This window comes from Bombina bombina, chromosome 2 (genome assembly GCF_027579735.1).
Source record: "Bombina bombina isolate aBomBom1 chromosome 2, aBomBom1.pri, whole genome shotgun sequence".
NCBI lineage: Eukaryota > Metazoa > Chordata > Amphibia > Anura > Bombinatoridae > Bombina > Bombina bombina.
In genome coordinates, this window is record NC_069500.1 from 1435805928 (window position 1) to 1435826782 (window position 20855).

The 20855-nt window shown below is 41.7% G+C and overlaps 1 protein-coding gene across 1 annotated transcript in view; it reads right to left on the reverse strand.

Annotated features, from left to right (window-relative positions):
- LOC128647609 (vomeronasal type-2 receptor 26-like) overlaps positions 1–20855 on the reverse strand; it is a 281250-nt gene that overhangs the window by 121377 nt on the left and 139018 nt on the right. Inside the window, exon 4 of the mRNA XM_053700364.1 lies at positions 7086–7313. Coding sequence (XP_053556339.1) covers positions 7086–7313 — 228 coding nt within the window. The remainder of the gene's footprint in view (positions 1–7085; positions 7314–20855) is intronic.

The following is a 20855-nucleotide window of genomic DNA, read 5'->3' on the forward strand; positions in this document are numbered from 1 at the left end:
TAACCATTAGTTGTAGCTCACTTGGGTTTCATCTAAAAGAGAACATTTCAGTAAATGCATGTCTTGAATCTTGGTGCAAATAGACATAATTTTGTTATTAATTATCATGCTGCATTTGTTTTAATATAAGCAGAGTTTAATTAAGTCTATGTAAAAGGGACACAGATTTACTTACGCAGAGTGCTAAATGGTTCAGTAGCAACAACCTTGTTATGCTAGCCTAATGTTTGTTTGCTCCTGGATTTACTTTGAAAAATTTGCAATGTTTAATATTGAAGCTATATTTCTAGTTATAACCCTTAGTTTATGTGTGTATATATATATATATTTTTACTTTACTAGCACTTAATCTCATGAAGCAAAATATTTTTAAGCATCTAAAATAGGCAGTATTTAGACATATCATGTTCTATGCCACCTTTTACAAAAGAAGATGCTGGCCTACTCACTATGCCTCCAAATCTACCTCAGAAGAGGCAATCTTTGCATCACCAAAGGCATAACACTCAATCTACACCCCGGCCACCCCACTCAAACTCACTACCATCTCCTACTTTGCAGAGGCCTTCTAAATGCACATTGCTAGACCCTAGAATAACACTATTGCTATAAGATTGATATGGCACTGATACTCCATTTCAATTACATTCCCATAATTTAATTAGCATTCCTAGCATATCTTCCCCTGACTCACCACAATGTACATGACTAGAGGGAAAAAAAAGAGAAAAGGAAGGAAAAAACAAACAAAAAAAAACCCCAAAACAACCCTCATTGCAATATCCCCAAACCTATTGCCAAATCCCCCACACTATAATCTGGGATACATATATTTGCACAGTGCCCCTACATGACACACTCCATCCTTTCAAAACATGTTCACTAATACCCACTCTAATCGATAAACGCTCATACTGTGTCCTGTCTGGAAATACTTTCATACCTTATAGGCCAAATAAGAGCTAATAAACCAATACTGTACAATAGTGTGGGTATTGTCTATATTATAACTCTCTATATCAAACTAATCTAGAGAGGCCATCTTGATATTGAATAAGGGCATACTAGCCTTCCCCACCATGGAGAGGAGACAATAAGGTGTAACACTGACGCATCCTGCAAGAACTAGTCTTTAGCTAATATTTCTGCAATATATTTAGTTAGGAGGTTTGCAATCCTTCTTAGGAATTTTTCTGAAATTTAGGGGATAGCACACAGGGTCTTGTGTAATATTTGTAAGATACCCTAACGCCTAAGTAGGTGGATAGGAGAAAGTGCTAGCTGTAGTTTGTTTTAGTTTATTATTGTTTAGTTTATTATGTTTAAAATGTTAAAACCCCAGCGATGTGTACAAATACAAATTTTCTACAAGTGATATGGAACCAGCATGATTTACATAATGTGGATATGGATCTAATTGCGTCTGTTATTTGTCCCTAAGCATGCAATATGATATTCTGCCCTGCGTGGCGCAGACACGTAACTTATACAATTGTATGCATTGTTGGAGATAAATAAAAGTAAAAAAAAAAAGTGTGAGAACTTGCACAATTGGTGGCTGACTAAATACTTTTTCCCCCCACTATATATATATATATATATATATATATACGTGTATATATATATATATATATACATATTTCATAATATAAAAGCACATTATGTTGTATGTAAAGAACATAGGAATGTAAAATATGAATTTTGTGCATTGTGTTTCAAGAATTAAAGGCCTATTTATCAAAGTTCTTGTGGACCTGATCCGACAGTGCGGATCAGGTCCGCCAGACCTTGCTGAATACGGCAAGCAATATGCTCAGAGCAGGCGGACAGGTTATGGAGCAGCGGTCTTTGTGACCGCTGCTTCATAACTGCTGTTTTTGGCTAGTCTCCAGGCTTGCCAGAAACATGGGGCATCAAGCTCCATTCAGAGCTTGATAAATATGCCCCCATATATCTTAGCTGTACAAATCAAGACCTCGCTGAATGCGGAGAGCAATACGCTCTCTGTATTCAGCTTTGCATCAGCAGCTCACAAGAGTGCACGCTTTCCCCATATACATCAATGGGGAGAGAGTGTTAGAAAAAAAATTTAACACTTAAAGCGCGGAATGGCGATTGCCGTAACGCAACCCCATTGATGTATATGGGGAAAGAAAAATAAAATTACGTTTACACCTAACACCCTAACATAAACCCATAGTCTAGACACCCCTAATCTTCCACCCCGACAGACACCTAAATAAACTTATTAACCCCTAATCTGCCGCTCCCAACATCGCCACCACTAGTAAAAGTTATTAACCCCTATTCCGCCATTCCCCGACGTTGCTGCTACTATAATAAAGGTATTAACCCCTATTCCCCATACCCCAACATCGCTGACACTATAATAAAGCTATTAACCCCTGTTCCACCGCTCCCCGACATCGCCACCACTAAATAAATGTATTAATCCCTAAACCTCTGGCTTCCCACATCACCGCTACTAAATAAACCTAAAAATACCTAAACCACCAGGCCCCCACATCGCAAAAAAATAAATTAAACTATTAATCATAAACCAAACAACTCCCTATCTTTAAATTAAAATTACAATATCCCTATCTCAAAATAACTAAAATCGTTGCTGTGAAATTAAAAAAAAACATAGTTTAAACTAACAATTAACATAACTATTATTTTTTATTTTTTTATTTTTTTTCGAAGACAACAAAATAATACTTTGAATTTCAAATAAGTAGTAGATTTTTTGGCAATTTTTCAAAGTTAATTCAATTTTCCTTTCACCTGTATATTGTGGCGACCATCAAAGTGTTCAAACAAAACGCATATAGACCTTTTATTGTGCACTTTTGCCAGTGCTTAGTAGGAGCTGGTGCCTCAAAAAGTGTGCGTATCAAAGATTGTGTTTAGTTTAATAATGGTAGTAGCTCTATCAGAAAAAAATAATTTGTGTAATTTTAACTTTTGTGTCCCTTTATTTATTTTTTTTAAATCATTTTTATTAGTGTTTTACCATGATCAAACAAGCTTGTATTTTGACAGGAGTCGAAAAACATACAGTCACATGCATTTATATTGTTATTTACATAACTCCAAAAAAAAAAAAGAAAGAAAAGACAAAAAAGAGAAACATATTTTAATATCATCATTATCCTATAGTCATTCCCACCTAACTCATAACCACTCTCCTCTGAGTCTACTTTCCATTATCTACACAGTATTTTCAAATCTTGAAATAAGTTCCTTTTGAGTATCTCTATCCTGAGCCTTAATCCAGAACTTCCACTTTTCAAAAAATAGGCTAACATTTACTTCCACATTAAACCAAATATCATTTTGCTCAATCATAAACAGTTTCCACACTGTATTTTTTACTATTCTAAGTGAAGGTGCTCTTCCCTCCTTCCACCCTTTCAAAATTAAGTTTCTGCTTAATATAATTAGCATTAAAAAAATGTATTGCAGTTTGTAGCTTCTGCTTTCTTAATTTTTAAAAAAATAACATGTTCTGCTTGCAATATCACTTGGCTATTACAGATTTTGTTAGCCCAAAATACTACCATTCTCCACAATCTTTGTAGTTTAGGGCATTCCCATAAACAGTGCATTAAGTTGGCGTTCTCCTTTCTACATTTCTCCCATTTATATTTATTGTGTCCTTTTCCCCATTTATTCAATACTTCTGGCGTTATGTAAGTCATCCATATCACTTTTATATGCTGTTCACGGAGGGACATTGCTAATGTAGCACTGTCTACCATTTCTATGCTTTTTAGAATGGTCTCCGATGTTAGGTTCGGGAAGTATAAATCCTTCCATTTTACTATGAGTTTACCTATTTGTTCCTCATAATCTATTTGATTTAGAATGTCATATAAGAGTGAGATGGAAACATTTTTATTTTTATATGCATTAAAGACTGGCAGTAGAGTTGGGTATTCCCAGTCTTTCCCGTGTATTCTTATAAGTTTCTGACAGTAGTCTCTTAATTGAATATATGCGTAATAATGTTCCTTCCTACAATGAAATTGCGATTGGGCCGTCTCAAAATCTATGACCTTAGGACTAGATTGTTCCCTGTTTATTACTTGTGTCACGTTAATTAGACCGTGCTCCCCCCATTTTGACCCCACCTCTGTTAAAAAGCCCAATTGGAACTCTTGGTTTCCCTTAATTGACAGAAATTTAGAAACTGCAAATTTCAGCCCTAATTTATTACATATTTATGCCATGCTATTATTGAATCTTTTAATACATCTACTCTTCTAAAATAAAGAGGAAAGCCTAGATTTAGAGTTGGGCGGTAGCCGTGAAAACCAGCGTTAGAGGGTCCTAACGCTGGTTTTTACCGCCCTCTAGTATTTGGAGTCAGTCAGGAAAGGGTCTAACGCTCACTTTCCAGCCGCAACTTTTCCATACCGCAGATCCCCTTACGTCAATTGCGTATCCTATCTTTTCAATGGGATCTTTCTAACGCCGGTATTTAGAGTCGTGGGTGAAGTGAGCGTTAGAAATCTAACGAGAAAACTCCAGCCGCAGAAAAAAACCCTAATCTGCCGTCCCCAATGTCGCCGCCACTATATTAAATGTATTAACCCCTAAACCTAAGTCTAACCCTAACCCCCCCTAACTTAAATATAATTTAAAATAATCGGAAAAAAAAATTACTATAATTAAATAAATTATTCCTATTTAAAACTAAATACTTACCTATAAAATAAATCCTAAGGCCTAGATTTGGAGTTTGGCGGTAGCCGTGAAAACCAGCGTTGGAGGCTCCTAACGCTGGTTTTAGGCTACCGCCGGTATTTGGAATCAGTTAAAAAAGGGTGTAACGCTCACTTTTCAGCCGCGACTTTTCCATACCGCAGATCCCCTTACGTCAATTGCATATCCTATATTTTCAATGGGATCTTTCTAACTCCGGTATTAAGCACCGCTGGTATCGAGAGTTGCAGTGGCGTTAAATTATGCTCTATGCTCCCTTTTTGGAGCCTAACGCACTGAAAACCCAGCCATTCGGTGAACTCTAAATACCAGCGGTATTTAAAAGGTGCGGCCAGAAAAAAGCACGCGTAGCTAACGCACCCCTTTGACCTCAAAACTCTAAATCTAGGCCGAAGTTTTTTAATTTCCAAATGTAGTAAATTTTTCAAGTAAAGAGGTTTAGCTAATTGTTTTTCAATCCCTAGTATGGTGAAATGACCGATATCTAACAGCCAGTCAATCGCTATTTTTCCTGTTGTCACAAGATTATATAACCCTATGTCCGGGAGGGCCATCCCCAGTAACTTTTTTGGTAGTGTCAGTTTCCTATGGTTTAATCTTACTTTCTTATTCCCCCAAAGAAATGATCTAATAGCTGAGTTTATTTCCTTCTTTTCTGAATTTTTTAATAGCAAAGGAATATGTTGAAAAATATAAAGCAGTCGAGGTAGTGCTATCATTTTAACTAAGTTAATTTTACCATAGAGAGATAGAGGCAAGGTTTCCCACTTCTTCAAGGTATCTGAGAATTTCCTAACTGCTTCTTTCACATTAAGTTTATATAATTCTTCTGGGTCCTCCGAGAATTTTAGTGCGAGATATAACAATGAGTGTTTTACTTCTTTAAAAGTTTGATTGTCTGAATCTTTGTTCTTGTGTATCCATAACACTTCTGATTTATTTTTATTAATTTTGTATCCGGATATTAGTCCGAATAGCTTTACTAAGTGACATATTAATTTAAAAAATTTTGCCGATTGTTTAGTAAAAATCAATAAATCATCTGCGTAAGCTGCAATTTTACTCTCTTCCTTCTCAATATTTATACCTGGTATCCTTGTTCTGAGTATTTTAAGCAATGGTTCCATGACTAAATTAAAGATTAAAGGGGAAAGGGGCATCCCTGACGTGTCCCTCTCCCAACATCGCCACCACTAGTAAAAGTTATTAACCCTTATTCCGCCATTCCCCGACGTTGCTGCTACTATAATAAAGGTATTAACCCCTATTCCCCCATACCCCAACATCGCTGACACTATAATAAAGCTATTAACCCCTGTTCCGCCGCTCCCCAACATCGCCACCACTAAATAAAGTTATTAATCCCTAAACCTCTGGCTTCCCACATCACCGCTACTAAATAAACCTAAAAATACCTAAACCACCAGGCCCCCACATCGCAAAAAAATAAATTAAACTAATAACTATAAACCTAACAACCCCCTATCTTTAAATTAAAATTACAATATCCCTATCTCAAAATAAATAAAATCGTTGCTGTGAAATTAAAAAAAAAAACTTAGTTTAAACTAACAATTAACTTAATATAACTATTATACTATAGTTATAGGTTCTGGGTGCTTTCCGGCTATACTATTTGGCTATATTGAAGCATGTGTAACTTAGTGTACATGTTGTGATATGATTTGGTGTATATGATCTCTCACTATACTTGGTTGCAATGTAATTGTTGTTGTATTTTTTTTTCACATGTCCATTATGTTATGTATATATGAGTTATTCTGTATGCAATGTTTATATTGCACTATATTTTGAGATGTTTAAATTGAAATTCCTCAATAAAAAATATTTAAAAAATAACAACAAAAAAATACATTTGATTATGTTGTATTAGACAGTGTCATTATGAGTGTAACTGTACTTTGTAATGTATTTTTTAAGTATTTTGTGACACTTTTTTGTTGAGCTTAACAGTCAACCAGAGCTCTGAAGTCACGCTATCCTGATGCACTTTGAATTCAATTGCACTCAAGCGTAATTTAATTTCAACTAGTAATACAAAGAGCAGTGATAAACCCCTTATCGCTCAAGTGCCTTTGCAATTTTGTTTATTTATATATATATATATATATATATATATATATATATATATATATATATATATATATATATATATAAAATGAACAAAGTATTTAGTTATACACACATATATGGTAGATTAGAACTTCAGTCTTAAAAATATTATATGCATGGTATTATATTATATGGTATGCACATAAAAAGGGAACCCAAAAGCTTGCTCATCTCTAATTTTGACCAAACTCAACCAACGCTGCAGATGATTTAACCCTGACCTGATTATCAATGTTCTTCCATAAGATGTCACTCTGGTTGATGAGAAGCTGATGTCCTTCTGGATGTGAAATGCTGAAGCTGCCAACGCGTTTCTGCAAGAAGGTCCCATTGGGCAGGACAATACGGTTTACAATGTCATACTTTGAGGGCAGTTCTCCTTTATCATTGAAATAAATCTTCTCTCCCTCATGGTCATTCAAGTAAACCTTTCTAATATATCTCTGTAACTAAAAATGTAAAAAACAAACAATTATTGAATCATTAAATTATTTACTTAAATAGACATAAGCATAAGAAAATGTGAATACTTTAAACTACCCTTGATGAACATTCAAATCTACCATCTAACCTTATTTTTTTTACAATTAATAAGTATGATTTGTAGTAAAATATCAATAAAGAGAAACCCTGTATGAGAGAATTGAAGAAAGGGTTGCATGACCCCCATTGAGGCCATGTGGTGGGGTTACTATGAGGTCAGTAGGTTGGGCTAAAGGAGGATAAATTTTGCTGGAAAGCGGGAAAGGAAGCATTCTCGGGACCAGAACATGTGAGGAGAAGCTGTTGCTTCTCCTCACACACCTCACTACAAGGAGCAGTGGAACTGCAGTTTCATCTGATCTGGCATTATTTTGCAACTGGCAGGAGCAGTGGTTTTCTTTAGGAATCCGTTTTGGGGGGCAGGCTAGGTGTCTGGTAACATGGAGCAGTCTGGAGGTGATGGCATGCTAGGAGCTTAACTGCAGTGCAGGTAAGGATGAGTGGACTGGTGTTAATCCACCTTTCAGAGCAGTGTGAGATGTTCTACTGAGTGCAGGAGCAGATGACAGGTAGGCTTGGCAGGTTTATGCAGTCTTCCTTCAGCGCAGTGACCGGAGCAGGTGACAGCAGAGCGGGGCCTATTGGAGCTGTCCTCCTGTGAAACTGTATCCGGAGCTAATGACATGCTTGGCTGTTGATGATAGCCTATGGCAGGAGGACATCCAGAGCCGATGACTGGCAGCTGATCCTGAGAAGCCAGCAGAGGGGCACCCGTAGCTCATAACAGGAATGCTTAGCTGGTTGCTGCTGGCCTATGTCAGAGTGGTATCCAGAGCTGAGTACAGGCAGGCTTGGAGTACAGGCAGGCTTGGCCTGTTGAAGCCTTGTTCAGCAACAGGAGGGGTCCGTAGGAGGAACCATGGCCAGTTGGGCCTAGCTGCACATCCTGGAGGATTGCCGGGGGGGAAGCCGGTAGGCCTGAGGTATGGGAGGCTGGCGCTGGAAAAGTGGGATATCAGAGAAGTTGGGGCGCATCAGGATAGCTGGCGTTGAGGACCAGTGGTGACGGGTAGCCAGAAGGCTTGGGGGTGGGAATTGTTTTGGGCTCATTTGGCAAAGGGTGTTGTGGGTTTAGGAAGCCACATGAGGTTACAATGGGGCAGCTGTATTCCTAGTTGATAGCGGATGGGACTGTAACAGGTTAGGGTTGTAGTGAGTGACCTGGGGTGGAGGGTGGTAAGTAGGGGCTGTGAAGTAGGGCAGCGAGATAGGTGAGAGGGATTCATTTAAAAAAAAATGATGGGGATTTGGCGGGGTTCATGTAGGTGATGTATTGTTAGGGCATAGCTAGAGTTTGGATGAGGTGATTTGGCCTACGGGCTTTGTCTAGCATTGTTAGCTCTGTTGGCATGGGACTTCAATTTACATTTGGGGAGGTGGCCATCCTGGGGTTTTCTTAGCTAATTCAGATCCGCCCATTAGGTATTGAGGTTGATTGGCAGAGTAAAGGGTTCACAGGGTTTACGTAGTGGGGAGATAGAGAAGGGGGGAGGTTGCAGTTGGGAGGTGCAGGTAGCTTGAAGTGAGTGGTTGGGGGGGTACAGGGTCGGGTGTCTGAGTATGTGAATTGCATCATCCACCACAGGACAGAGTTTTTCAGGGGTGTGGCTGGAGGGTCAGGGAGATACATGCAGCAGTTCTGGAGTAACATGGTAGATCAGACAGTGGTCACTGCTACAACAATGACGGTTGCTGGATGCCTAGCACACATAATTGATGTCTTTGGTAGGGGTCAGGTGAATAAGGATGGTATAGTTATCATCAAAGGTGAACATTTGGATGACTGCAGGGTTTGCTAATAGAGCTGCCCAGATGTCAGGAATGGCATCAGTGGTGTGTTAAGCAAGGGAGCAGTTGAAAGCTCACAATGTTTGATTTCAAGTATGGTTTTGGAGTACTTTTGCCACATGTGGAGCTGGGTGAGTGAAAAATGTAGGTTTATTTGGCATGGTCTGGTTATGTGGCCTAGTGGATAACTGTTCAGGAGGGTTGCTCAGTGGTTTGATGGTGGCGTTGGAAAGTGGGAGGCCGAGGACTTCTTTGCATCCAACTTCGTCTGTGTACTTTGGGGATGAAGAGATGCTTTGTTGTTGTATGGGCTTACGCTTATTGGATAGGTCTTATCTGTGCTGGTACATTTTGTGTTTGAATTGTATTTATTATGTTGTGTGGGTATATATATATATATATATATATATATATATATATATATAATATATATCTATGGGGATCCTTTTGGCTATGCTTTGGTAGGGCTTAGTAGAGAGGCAGAAGGTTTGAATTTAGTTTGGTTTGTTTAGGGCTTGGGTAGATATGTGTATCACTGGAAGATTCCTTCGTATGTGGGTGCATTGACCTTGTCTTCCATGTGCGTGTACTTCAGGGCTCGACAGACTCAGGAGCATTTGCCCCTGGCTCCTATCTTGTTGGGCTATTCTCCAGATAGCTATATGCAAATCACACTGTCTGGATCCTAATTTTAAACAGATTTGTCAAGCACGGTTGCACATAAAGGGCCGTCTTGCTGGGTGGAAAGTGTTGTTGCATGGCAGGTGCAGTTGAGCATTTTGTGAGTGATGGGCTGTGTAATCAGGGTTTCTGCTTTGGGTTTTGGGCGAATAGCAATGATTTGCTCCAGTTGACATGGTTTGGTGTTATTTGGACATTTGGGTGTAAATGATGTTCTAGGTTTTGTTAGCATGGTTATCTGTGGCTATCCTTCCTGGTCTGGGGTGTTAATTTTTAGTTGGCTTGTCCTTTGTGGAGTATGTGGTATATTTTGAATCAGTGAATGGTTTTTCAGTTTGGATTTGGTATTATTTGGTTTGTTTGAGTAAATGTAGTGATAGGCCTTTGGTGGTCGGTCATTATGGTTTAGGATGAGGGGCTGTTGGGGAAGAGATTTTTATCAGGTCAGCTGGTTTGGGCCTCCCTATTTATTTTATTGCTATTGAAAAAGGAATTGTATCTATCTTCTCTGCACTAGGACCATTTAGATCTGACCTGGTTTCAACTTTCTTTTGTTGGGTTTGAGCCTAGATCTGTGTTCCCCTTTTTCTCACTCTTTTATGTTGGGGCCTTTTTCTCTGCAAAACATTCTAAGGAAAATATTATTTCCCTGTTACTTTTCTTTTGAATTGTTATCTCCCTATTGTTGGGATTAGTTTCCTGAGTGTGTGATTTGTTTTGTTTTCATTTTCTGTGTTTTGGACTGTGGTCTATCAGGGATGGTGGGTCCCTGGCATGTGCGATATGCATATGTCGTTATATATGTGTTGGTATAGCCGATATTCTTATACAAAAATAAAATAAAAAAATAATAATAATATATATGTGTGTGTGTGTGTGTATATATATATATATATATATATATATATATATATATATATATATATATATATATATATATATATATATATATATATATATACAAGACACAAAAAACACAGCACTCACTAGCAGATTCACAGCAATGTTTAAAAGCAAAACTGGGGGAAGTCAGTTACATTTGGCGCCAAAGGATCAAGCCCAGGACCACGACAAGGTCTCCCCCTTCCTGGGACCCTAACCAGCACCCACACAATGCATACTTCCAAACAAACCAACTGGGAACCTCCCAGGGTGACACAGGCTTTTGTAACCTCCCCTATGTAAATACAAAACACAGAAATGGACCGCACTCACAGACTGGACTTGGTACACATCCTAAGCCACTGTTAACTCCACAGCCCTGAACCCTGACAGACAGCTGCAAAGTTCCCAGCAACCCAGGCAGTTAACCCCCGAGCAACCTGGGTGTCAGGTCCGCAGGGGAGCATTACAAACATTAACACAAGACACAAAAAACCCAGCACTCACTAGCAGATTCATATATATATATATATATATATATATATATATATGTGTGTGTGTGTGTATATATATATATATATATATATATATAATGGTCGGTAGCTAGCCTGCATCTAATTTTGTTGTGTTCTGGAGGCGGGCCATCCTTCAGTTATCCAGCTGGTCTTTACCAATTTCTGAGTATTCTGGAAATGGGTTCCTTCAAAGTAGTTGGTGCGATTTAGCCTTATATTGGGGTTGGTGTACATTGTCTTACATTGTATTGTTTATGGGAATGAAACTGGAGGACCCAAGGTTGCCTTTTCTGTGAGATTGGGTATTGGTGTGGAGTGTAGGTGGCTTGGCACTGGAATGGAGAAACAGTAGTCGAAGTGGATTAGGTTTGGGGAGTGTGGTTTTTCCCTGACAATGGTTTTTGACAGGGTCTGGTGAGTCTACCTGTGGAAGTTGCCTATGGTTTATAGTGATGGGGGAAAGGTGGAGCCTCTCATTCTGCTGTATTATGTTCTAGGCTTTGGTGATGATTGATAGTACAGGGGGTTAAGTGTTGCTTGGGGAGGAGTGATTTCATGGGAGATTGGCTCTGTTTGCAAGCATTTTTTTTTCAAATTTGGGTTATATGTCTACATTGTTAGGGTTGAAAGGGGGTATTGGAGGTGTAAGAAGAAGAAGGTTGGGCTCTGAGTGGGTTAACCAGGGACTTTTGAGTTATTATCCTTTGCTTTAAGATGTCTGTAGCTCACTGGGTTGCTTGAATGCAATGTGCTAAGAAGTATGAGGGTTCTAAGCCGGCTAAACTAGCTAGTTCTTCTTATTGCATATCATTCTGGTGGCTTATTACAACTAGCATTATTGTGGCTGGTGGTGGGCATTGCACTGGATTATGGGATAGGAGGCTGTAGCCTAATTTTGTGATGATGGTTGGTTTATTGCTAACTTCTTTGGCATCTATTTGGTTGTTGATTCATATTGAATGAGCTGTGTGTGAGTTGTTGGTGAGTTATCTTTGGATTTGATGTTCTGTGGACCTTATGGAGTTGGGGTGTAGTTGTTTGCTCCATTCAGATATAGAGCGGATATGGACAGTGGTGGGATTCTGGCATTTTAGAACCAGGTCTCGGTGGAATTCCAAGAATTTTGCACAGGTTTTTCTAACTCCTCTGAATTGCAGATCCTATTCACTTTATTACTTTTGGATCAGGTTCTTATCAACTGGTGCACAAGCTGAATCCTACCACTGGTTGTGGATTTGGTCAGACTAAACAAGATCAGGGGTGTAAGGGCTCATCTAATTTTGTGAAGGTTTGTCTTTGTGGCTTACCCTTTTGTAGTTCAGTAAGATATTTTGGCTGCGAGTTTAACTTCTGTGGAGTGGCTGCTGATGAGGCTCTATTGGGGATGTGACCACCTGTTGATGGTTTATTGGGATTGGTTTGTTTATTTATGGGGGCATAAAGGCCATTTTGGTGGCAGTGCTCATCAGGTTGTCGAGCTGTGGTGGGGGTGCTTGCCTGTTTTATGGTGGTTTAATCAAAGTTGGGATTGTTGTTACCTCCTATTTGATTGACAGGAGAGAATGGGGTACATGGGGGTGTGCCCTTCTTGACCGGGCAAGCACCCTGGGGGGATTTTATGTAAATTTGTTATCTGCTTATTTGGTTGTTATGGTTATATTATTTATTGTGTTTAATAAAGCAAGCTGCAGCCTTTTTTTCCCCATATTTTGTGTCATGTATTTATTCAAACGGAACATAGTGCCTAGTATGGGGGTCATGGCTAGATTATGAGTTGAACACTATTTAGCACTTTCACTCTTGCGCTAACTGGGCTAGAAGTTAACTTTTTGCACATGTTGGGTAGAACTAGTATTACAAGTTGAAAGTAAAAAAATATCACTTGTGTGCTTACCAGATGCATGCAAAAAGCCGAACTTACAAGTCAATAGAGCAAAAAAAGAAAAAAAAAACACCCTACGTGCACACAAACCCGATTGCATATTCTCATATGCCCTAACCCATTAGTAAATATTAATATTTCACATTTCAATGATCTTTACATATGAGATAATGTTCTATTTATTCCTAAATACATATTTCTACATATATCTGATGCTAATTTTGTACAATATATATCCATACTGTATATACAGTATATATGTGTATGTATGTATGTATGTATGTATATATATATATATATATATGATCTCTGATGAAGCGCATTGCACATGCGCGAAACGCGTCAGATCAATAACACCTCACCTTGTATACCACTGAGTGTTCAATCACCCATGCCTGAATAAACCACTTGGTTGAAATCAATCCTGCAAGTCTTCCATCTTTGTTGCTCCTATATATATATATATATATATATATATATATATATATATATATATATATATATATATATATATATATATATATATATATATATATATACATGATTATATATAGGTTTTATATATAGGTTTTGATATATACAGATATATATAAGAATATCTATTTATAAATATTTAGAACATATTCTGCTATGTGCAGTACATTGGAATGTAAAATATTTACTGTAAATACATAGTTAAAACCTTTATTAAATATTAATATTGCATACATTTGTTTTTGCCTTTTCTCAACTGAAAAGGTCTCCATTGCACACACACACACACACACATATATATATATATATATATATATATATATATATACATGCGTTCCACTGACGATATTCTTTTGGCGCAAAAATTTTTCTTTCACTTATTTGTATAACACTATAAAAGGGTTGTATGTGTTCACTGTTGTATGCTGATGAAGGGGTTCTAATACCCCGAAAATATTCCACATTAAAAATTTGAAAAAGACCTGTGAGTGCAAACGTTTGTTCCTGTACATTGCCTCATCTTTGCACCCAGGCTGTCGACGCTTGGTGGGTTAAACTGGACTGTGTTAAGTATTATTGGATGACCAAATGATAACCCCTGCTTTTGACCTACTGATCCTATATCTCCAACTTTATTTGGGACTACTACTTTCAGTGCTATTACTTATTTACACTAACTTTATTTGCAGTGGATCGATTGTGTTGTTACACTATCATCATTTTCACCATCCTTTTACAGCAGCATGATGTCACAGCAGGTGCAAGAAATCAGCATCCCTACAGATTTGGATACCCAGGTGGAGGACATGACCATCCAGGCTATGGCTGCACAGACAGGAACCGTGTCATATACACCGGATGACGCCAACCGGATCTTATTCGCATCCATCTCTAAAACAGTCGGTGAGACCCCAGTTAATCTGTATTACAATCTGCTTAAATTGAAGAAAAGAGAGGTAGATCTAGCTCTACATGGAAGCTACTTGTCAGATTATTATAGGACAGGCCACATCCCCAGGGGTTTTAGAGTCCACAATATACCAACGATTGGGCGTGATAATCCCGAATTTAGAAAAAAATGGTGTTTCATATTGAATAAATGTTCTCTTGACCTGATACCTCATAGAAGAGGTTACAGTTATTTTGGGCAAGGTGAGGGTTGAGATACAAACATTTGAATCTGTGCATAACATCACACTTACTAATGACCCCCAGGAGAATTGGCTATCTAAGATAAAAACTCAAATTGATAAATACCAAAGTGAATTGATTACTTTCAAAAACAGAAAGCTAGAGACTGTTAATAGTGACTACACACAGGGCAAAGTCTATAAATGGCTTACTACCACTACTAGCAATCAATCTAGGAGGAGACAAAGAACCAGACGAGTACACTTTGATACTGTAGACACTAGTGGTGGAGATTCTACTGATACTGAGAGGAACCCACCAGGTACATCTTTTACTCCCCCTAACTCTTTTAGACATCGCAATCAGCATTCTCAACATGAATCTAGATTACATTCTACACCGACCCATTTTTTAGGGGTGACTACACGATCATGGGGAGGGGGAGACACAACAGACCCCATATTAGGAGGGCGGGGCATCAGACACAGGCCCCCAAGATGTCCACAACAGAGGACATAAATATCAATTTAAGCACACACACTCTCACTGAAAGTGAGTGTAAAATGCTAAATAGGGGTTTATCCTTTGTCCCTAGTGTACCAGTATCCAAATTTGATTTTAAACTTGATATATACAAACTCAATAGATCTCTAAAGATCAGGGAATTGTTTCAGAATAAAGAAACAGTTTGTGCAAAAACTCAGGTTGAACTCAAATGTAAGCTACCTACTACATTTGACAGTAGTCCCAGTACTAAAACTTGTCTCAGATTAGTTTCTCAAGATCTTGCTACTGAGAGAACAGAAACACTGTGGAAACACAATCTAGGGATGAACAAAAGGCCATCCAAACTCTCCAGGCTGACTCCTATATTGTAATTAGACCCGCCGATAAGGGCGGGGCCATTGTGCTTAATTACACTGATTATAGGACTGACATACTGATGTCTGATGCAAACACATATATACCATTAATTACTGATCCCACTGGTACATATAAAACACAATTGGATGTCCTTATAAAATTGGGGTTTGAACAAGGTTTTCTATCTGAGCACATTCAAGATTTTTGCACCACCAAATATCCTAAGGTACCCATTCTGTACTCCATCCCCAAAATCCACAAAACCTTGGACCATCCACCGGGCAATCCGATTGTTTCGGCACGTGATTCATTGACACAACCTGTAGCTCAATTTGTGGATGTGTTACTCCAACCAGTGGTTAAAGGGATACGGTCTTACATTATGGATACAAATGATTTCATTAGGAAGATACGGTCTGTTGACATCCAGCATGACGATTTACTCGTGAGTCTGGATGTCAACAGTCTGTACACTATCATACCCCACCAGGAGGGACTAAAGGCAGTTCAGGAGCATCTAACTGGCAACCCCCTTTAGGAAGGCCCTCCTGTGGAATACATAACTTCACTAATTGAGTACTGTTTAAGAACTATTTCCGATTTGAAAATAGTTTCTACCTGCAGGTGGCCGGTACGGCCATGGGTTCCTCCATGGCCCCCGCTTACGCCAACATCTACATGTCACAATTTGAGAATTTGCACTTATGGTCATATACGTGCACATCAATTATCTGTTATTACAGATACATTGATGATATCTTCCTGGTATGGCGTGGGGGCATGGAGGGACTCCAGGCCTGGTACAACACTTACAATAGCTGTACCAACAATGAAAAATTAAAAATGACTGTGGATGAACAATCTGTTACGGTACCAACTGTATACCAAGGGTTAATACCAGATGAACAATGTCCTGCATACAGAATCAGCACTTCACAACCTTGATCAGTTTCCCTGCAAACATGAGACCAAGCTCCACATTTCAGGTTTAAAACAGGATAATAATTTTATTTGAAGGCAGCATACAGATTTATACAGGTTTTTGACCCCCCCACAGATGGGGGTTGAAAGAATGTTGTACATTAGATAAAAGGGAGAAGCGCCCTTGACATGATACAATAGGATTAGATTACTTAAACACTTCAACCACAGGACACTCTTGACTCTCCTTATCACTTAGGCGTTTTTCTCTCTGGAGGTGATCAAACAATAGAATGCTAAGCATTAATTAGATTGTAGCTGGAGCCAGCCACTTGTGGTTAGAAAATAAAGTTAACACTTTCAGTCCTGACCGAAGGGTCTGTCACATAGCTCCCCCCTTGTGGAACACTCCGGCAGACCCGGCTTGACCCTTTGGCGGGTCAACTTGGGGATGACCGGACTGGGTGGTGGTAGGCATATCAGTTTGCCGGGACAATCCATCGGCATTCCCGTTTAGCTTACCGGGCCGGTAGCTGATGGTGAAGTTATAGGGCTGGAGGGCTAAACTCCACCTCAGCAATCTACCATTGTCTCCTGAGACCCGGTTGAGCCAGACTAAGGGATTGTGGTCCGTTATGAGGGAAAATTCCTGTCCATATAGATAAGGGTTCAACTTTTTCAGTGCCCAGACCAGGGCTAAACATTCTTTCTCCACTGCCGCATAGCTTACTTCCCGAGGTAATAACTTTCTGCTTAGGTATGCGACAGGATGCTCTCCTCCATCCTCCCCGACTTGACTCAGTACAGCCCCCAGTCCATACATGGAAGCATCTGTATGAATGAGAAAACGTTTGTTAGGAACTGGGGCAGCCAAGACAGGGGCATTCACAAGGGCCTGCTTCAGTGCCTGAAACGCGGCTTCACAAGCTGGAGACCACAGGACCTGTTTGGGGAGGTTCTTTTTAGTCAGGTCAGTCAGGGGCTTGGCGATAGTACTGTAGTCGGGGACAAAATGTCGGTAATACCCGGCCGTCCCCAGGAAGGCTAGTACTTGGGTCTTAGTGATAGGTGTGGGCCAGTTAGCCACAGCCTCTACCTTGGCTGGCTCCGGTCTCTGGCTCCCACACCCCACTCGGTGCCCCAAGTACTGTACTTCAGCCATACCTAGATGGCACTTGTCCGGTTTCAAGGTCAGGCCAGCGGCCCGAATCTTGTCCAGTACCAGCCCTACATGGGTAAGGTGTTCTTCCCAGGACCCACTGTAAACCGCAATGTCGTCCAGGTATGCACAAGCAAATTCCTGGAAGCCATCAAGGAGTCTATCCACCATACGCTGGAAGGTAGCCGGAGCATTCTTCATCCCAAAGGGCATGACCTTAAACTGGTACAGGCCGAATGGGGTGACGAATGCCGACTTGGGGATAGCATCCTCGGCCAGGGGAATCTGCCAATAGCCTTTACACAGGTCTATGGTTGTCAGATAGCGCCCCCTAGCAATACGGTCTAGTAATTCGTCTACCCGGGGCATCGGGTAGGCGTCAGTGGTGGTCCTCTCGTTGAGCCGCCTGTAGTCCACACAGAACCGGGTGGTTCCATCCTTCTTGGGTACCAGGACTACAGGGGAAGCCCAAGGACTATCGGAGGGCTCGATCACTCCCAGCCGGGCCATCTCCTGTATCTCCTTCCGCATTCCTTCTCGGACTGCTTCGGGTATACGGTAGGGAGGCTGTCGCAGGGGATTCTGTCCAGGAGTCTCTACTTTATGTACAGCTAGGGTAGTGTAGCCGGGCTCTTGGGAGAACGTCGCCTGCTTCTCCCACAGGAGCTGTCTTGCCTGTACCCTCTCGGTAGGGTTCAACCGGTCCCCTAGCTGCACAAGACTAGTGAGGTCAGTCTGGGGGTCCTTCTCTAATAAGTCGGGTAGGGGTAAGTTCTCTGGGTCATCTGCAGCAGGGGCACATACTGCGGCTACGTCCTCTGGCCTCTCCTGATACTCCTTCAGCATGTTCACATGAAAGGATCGCTGGATCCTCTCATCTGCACAGCTGGCTATAACATAGGTAGTATCACACACCCGGGATAACACTTTATACGGGCCCTGCCAAGATGCTTGCATCTTGTTGGCCTTCACAGGCTTGAGCACCAAAACCTTCTGTCCAACCTGGAAGACCCGCTGCCGGGCACCTTGATCGTACCACCCCTTCTGTCTTTCCTGGGCCACCTGGAGATTCCCTCTTACCATCAGAGACAGTTTCTCCATGCGGTCCCGGAGTTCCAGAACATATGGCACGATGGGGGTTCCCTCCTGCTCTATCTCTCCCTCCCAGTGTCCTCTAATGAGGTCCAGAGGGCCGCGGACTCTTCTCCCATAGAGTAACTCAAAGGGAGAGAACCCAGTGGACTCCTGGGGCACCTCCCTGTACGCAAATAGCAGATGAGGCAGGAATCGTTCCCAGTCTCTGCAAGTGTCCGTGAAGGTCCTCAGCATTTGCTTGAGGGTGCCATTAAAGCGCTCGCAGAGACCGTTAGTCTGGGGGTGATAAGGCGAACTGAGCAACGGTTTAATGCCGCACACCTTCCACAGCTGCTGGGTGAGCACCGCGGTAAACTGGGTCCCCTGATCAGAGAGAATCTCCTTAGGGAACCCGACCCTAGTAAAAACCTTAACTAGGGCATCAGCGACTGTCTCTGCCTCTATATTCGACAGTGCTACTGCCTCTGGGTAACGAGTGGCATAGTCCACCACAGTGAGAATATACTTCTTACCTGATGGACTAGCCCTGGCAAGGGGACCCACAATGTCAACGGCTATGCGGGAAAAGGGTTCCCCAATGACAGGCATAGACATAAGCCTAGCTTTGGGGTGGTCCCCCCGCTTACCCACCCGTTGACAGGTGTCACAAGTACTACAATATACCCGCACATCTCGGTTAAAATTGGGCCAGAAGAAATTCTGGGTGATCCTATGAGCGGTGCGGCGGGACCCTAGATGTCCAGCTAATGGTACATCGTGCCCAATCCGCAGAATCTCTTGCCGGTATTTCGCAGGCACTACCAGCTGCCGATTTGGCGGAAGGGCAGTACTTTTCTGGGCAGGTTTGGGGATTCTATATAGCCTATCCCCCATCCACTCATAACGTTCCCCATCTACTCCCTCTTCTCCAGTGTCTGCCCTAGCCCTGTACTTCTGAAGGGTCGGATCCTCCCGGGTTTCCCTCCCGTACGTCTCTGGGGTATCCCAACTCAAGGGGGTCTGGTCTAGGGTATAAGTCGGGGAAGAGAGTCTTACCTGGGTCTCAGCAGCAGGTGGGTCGGTCTCGGTGGCACGGGCCTGGGCACGGGTAGTCACCGGGTTAACATCAACGGGACCCATGGGAGCGTAGGCCGAAACAAGGGGGGCCAAGTCATTTCCAAGGAGAACATCAGCTGGTAAATCCCTCATGACCCCCACATTCACATGTCTAGCGCCCACTCCCCAATCCAAATGTACCCGGGCAACAGGTAGGCGGAACACAGTGCCCCCTGCCACCCTCACAGCCACAGTGTCTCCAGTGTGCTGGTTCTCGGACACCAAGTTCTTTTGGAGCAAGGTCATGGTAGCACCAGTATCCCGTAGACCACTGACCTCCTTCCCATTTACTTTAACCAGTTGCCGGTGCTGTTGCCGGTTATCCCGATGGACAGCTTGTACGGGGTCTGCTTCATGTAGGATGCCCCAACACTCTTGATCCTCTACGCAGTGGGCAGCGGGCTGAGGGTTACGTGGGATTCCGCCGGCGGGTCTCCTCCAGGACTGTGCTTGGTTGGCCGTGTTGAGGGGACACTCCGACCTTTTGTGTCCGATTTGCTTACATCCAAAGCACCGGATAGGCTGGGAGTAATCCCGTGAGGTGAACCGGGCTGTCTGAGGGTAGTTCGTGACTGGAGGCTGTGTGGCATAGCGGTGTGCCGGGGGTTGGTAAATGGCAGCTGCTGGGGTGGCCGGGGGTCTGTACTCCACTTTAGCAGGGGGCTTAGTGGTAGCAGTGTCCAGTTTGCGGGCATCCGTATACTCATCTGCCAAGCGAGCAGCTTCATGCAGGGTGGAGGGTTTACGGTCCCGAACCCACTCCCTAACTCCTGCTGATAACTTGTCAAAGCAATGTTCCAACAGGAATAGCTGCAGCACCTCTTCCCCAGACACGGCTTGGCACCCCGCCATCCAGTGAGATGCTGTGCGGTGCACCTTACATGCCCACTCAACGTAGGAATCGCCAGCCAATTTAACAGTGTCTCTGAACCGCCTCCGGTATGCCTCCGGTGTAACCGCA